This window comes from Nicotiana tomentosiformis, chromosome 4, assembly GCF_000390325.3.
Source record: "Nicotiana tomentosiformis chromosome 4, ASM39032v3, whole genome shotgun sequence".
Classification (NCBI taxonomy): Eukaryota; Viridiplantae; Streptophyta; class Magnoliopsida; order Solanales; family Solanaceae; genus Nicotiana; species Nicotiana tomentosiformis.
The window spans coordinates 67,262,311-67,266,017 of NC_090815.1; the positions used below are offsets into that span (position 1 = coordinate 67,262,311).

General features: G+C 43.6%; 1 protein-coding gene across 1 annotated transcript; it reads right to left on the reverse strand.

The window, feature by feature from the left end:
* Positions 1-231: 231 nt before the first annotated feature.
* LOC138909855 (uncharacterized) lies at positions 232-1,098 on the reverse strand. The gene is made up of 2 exons (XM_070201070.1): positions 504-1,098; positions 232-386 (listed from the first exon to the last, which is right to left on the reverse strand). Exons 1-2 carry the CDS (start codon positions 1,096-1,098, stop codon positions 232-234), a joined length of 750 nt encoding a protein of 249 aa, XP_070057171.1.
* Between the last annotated feature and the right edge of the window lie 2,609 nt (positions 1,099-3,707).

Consider the following 3,707-nt stretch of genomic DNA (forward strand, 5'->3'; position numbering starts at 1 on the left):
GTTATACCCCGACCTTAAATCTATCTTTGAAAAGCATCTAGCCCCCTGTAACTAATCAAATAAGTCATCGATCCTTGGAAGTGGATACTTATTCTTAATAGTTAACTTGTTCAGCTACCTATAATCGATACACATCCTTAGTGAGCCGTCTTTCTTCCGCACAAATAGTACCGGTGCACCCCAAGGTGAGGTACTGGGCCTGATGAAACCTTTATCCAGCAAATGTTTTAACTACTCCTTTAACTCCTTCAATTCGGCAGGTGCCATTCTATACGGAGGGATGGATATTGGTTGAGTTCCCGGATGCAAATCGATCCTAAAATCTATCTCTCGCTCTGGAGGAATACCTAGAAGCTCATCTGGAAACACATCTGCATACTCTTTGACTACAGGAATAGACTGAAGTGTAGGTATCTCAGCATCTGCATCTGTAACTCGCACAATATGATAAATGCACCATTTTGCGATCATTTTCCTCACCTTCATATAGGAAATAAACCTACCTCCGGGTGTCACTGTATTACCTACCCATTCAAGGACTGGCTCACCTGGAAAATGAAATCTTACTGCCTTTTCTCGGCAATCAACTATGGCAGAGCAAACTGCCAACCAGTCCATGCCCATGATAGAATCAAAATCCATTATCTCTAGCTCAACTAGGTCGGGTGAGGTATGACGACTATAAACTATCACTGTACAACCTCGGTAAACCCGTCTAGCAATAATCGGTTCTCCGACCGGTGTAGATTCTGCAAAAGGATCAATTAGTATTTCAGGCACTATACCAAACTTTCTCGCGGCAAATGGGGCTATATATGATAAAGTAGATCCTGGGTCTATCAAGGCATAAGCATCGTGAGAGCAAATGGTCAATATACTTGTCACAACGTCTGGATAAGACTCCTGGTTCTGTCGACTCGCTAAAGCATAGATACGGTTTTGGTTACCACTTGAACTGGAACCTCTACCTCTGCCTCGACCTCTACCAGCCGAAGACTGAGACTCGCGCCCTGAAGGATGCACAAGCATATATAATACTGTTGTTGAACTCGCTAGTTGTGCCATACCCCCAGAATCTCTCTTTGGATAATCTCGCATCATATGCCCCGGACGCCCACTTGTATAACAAGCATCGAAACCTACTCGACAATGTCCCAAGTGTCGTCTAACAGGAATGTCACACCATGGCATAAATGACCAAGTCTGCCATGAACCTGGTTGTCACTGCAAACCCGACGCCCGTGAGCTCTCACCTGGTCCTGACTGAGTATAACAGTTATACGCGTAACCCTGTAATGAGGTGGCGGAGGCCTAGGTGGCTTTCCGAAGTACTGGGGCCTATAACAACCCTAAGACTCCTCCTGAGACCTGGGAAATCTCATCCTCTTATGCTGCCCTTGCTCAGTCCTCTCTGTACCTTGCTGCCGACGCCTACCCCTTTCTATATTATGGGCAAATGCCTGAATCCGGTAGATATCCATACTATCCTGCAATGCAGCGGTGGCACATACCTCGGTCAACTCTGGGGTCAATCCTGCTATGAACCTGTGGATCCTGTCTAGCATAATAGCAACTATGGATGGTGCATATCTGGCCAATGAGTTAAAATGGATACTATACTCTCGAACACTCATATTGCCCTGCGTGAGGGCTAGAAACTGATCGACCCGAGCCTGTCGGATCTCCCGCGGTAAGTACTGGTCAAGGAAAGCATCTGAAAAATTCTCCCAAATAGCTGGAGGTGCATCAAGTCCCCTGGACCTCTCCCATCCCTCGTACCAAAGGATGGCTATATCTCAGAGTCAAAAAGCTGCTAGCTCAACTGCCTCTTTCTTCGTGGCATGCATAACCTGAAAGATCCTGTGAAGCTGATCTATGAAATCCTACGGGTCCTCCCTCTGATCTCTCCCCGTGAACTTTGGGGGACTCAAAGCAATAGACTCTAGGACCCTCGAACTCCCAGACCCCTCTGAACATCCTGCAATAGTTGATGCCCTAGCTTGTTGTTGGGCAGCTACCAACTATGTCAACAAACGCACCGCACTCCTCAAGTCCTGATCTGATGGAAGTGGAGGGGGAACTGGATGTGCAGTATCCCTAGGAATCTCCTCAGTAGGTGGAGGAGCCTGTAATGGCTGAGTAGGGGTCTCATCCTAGGCCTTAGACTTGGCCCCTTCTACTGGGGGTGCCATGCTGGTCCCCTCACATGCTGTTGTATCTCTCCTTTGGCTAGCCGTAGTCTTCCAAGTCATCGTCATCTGTGTATGCAAACACCGACACATAAGTTTAACTCAACTTTCCTATAACTCAGTTCTACATCATGATTTAGATTTGAAAGAAGGGTAACCAACTCCTAGATGCCATGTAGTTCCCTTCTTATATAATGTGGTGCACAACACATCTATAAATAATAGCCTACTAGACACGACTTGTAGACTCCCTAGGACAGAACTCCTCTGATACCAAGTTTGTCATGCCTCGAACCTGGGGGGGCGAGACCGGCGGGCTAGACCGGCACCCGGTGCCTCAATAACCTAGCGTACCAACTTGCAACTAAGGGACTCTGAACATATAATGTGATAATTTGGATGTGGGGCCACATTGCAAGACAATTTACGAAACAAAATATAAAATTTGACGGAAACTAGGGCTGAATAAACATCAATATAAAGCTGGGCGACAAGGCCGTCATAACTACTACAGCTGACAAACCAACAAAATATACATACTAGGCCTACAAGCCCAACATATTACACTAACTGACATGATATGACTACAAGCCTCTACAGATGGATGTACACTGATCGGAATAGGGCCCCGACCTACCCATACACATATATATATATATATATATATATATATATATATATATATATATATATATATATATATACATATAGAAGATGTACACAAAATTTTAGACCCGGCAACTCCAAAGGATGTGGAACTACTGAGGAGGTCTACCCGTCTGTCTTTCTGAACTTGCACGTATGAAATGCAGCATCCCCAGAAAAGGGACGTTAGTACGAAATAGTGTACCAAGTATGTAAGACAATAAAATAACTTAAAGCTAAAACTGAAATGATAATATAATAACTGAAAGTAAGTGGGAGTCAAAGATGATCTAGAGATATACTTACCTGCTGATATTGACTCAACTCCTTCATTATAGTAAGTGAAATAAATGTCTGACCCTATAAGGCTCGGTATGTGTAACTGCTCGGCCATAGTAGGCTCACTCATAGACCCTCAGCCATATTAGTCTAGGTATCTCAGCCATTATGGGCTCTCTCATAAGCGCTCGGCCACAGTAGGCTCGGTATATAACTTACCATCTGTTCAGAGGTTGCCCAATAGGGGCCTAACCACCGATTATAGCTCGATGGTGGTGAAAATACTGTAATACTGTATATATATATATATATATATATATATATATATATATATATATATATATATATATATATATACACACACACTCTCTGCTCCCTTGACTGGAAGCAGACAATACTCAATTTAATATAAAGTCCCGATAAGGGAGAATACTGTAACTTGTGAGACTAGGATAATGTATAAAAATTTGGGAGTATGAACTTCTCTTTATGCCTCGTTATCAAACACATGTAGTTATGAGATCATGCCAAAATGAAGGAAGGGGTTAGCCTTAACATACCTTATCACAATATTTCTAATCATCAAGTTGAACT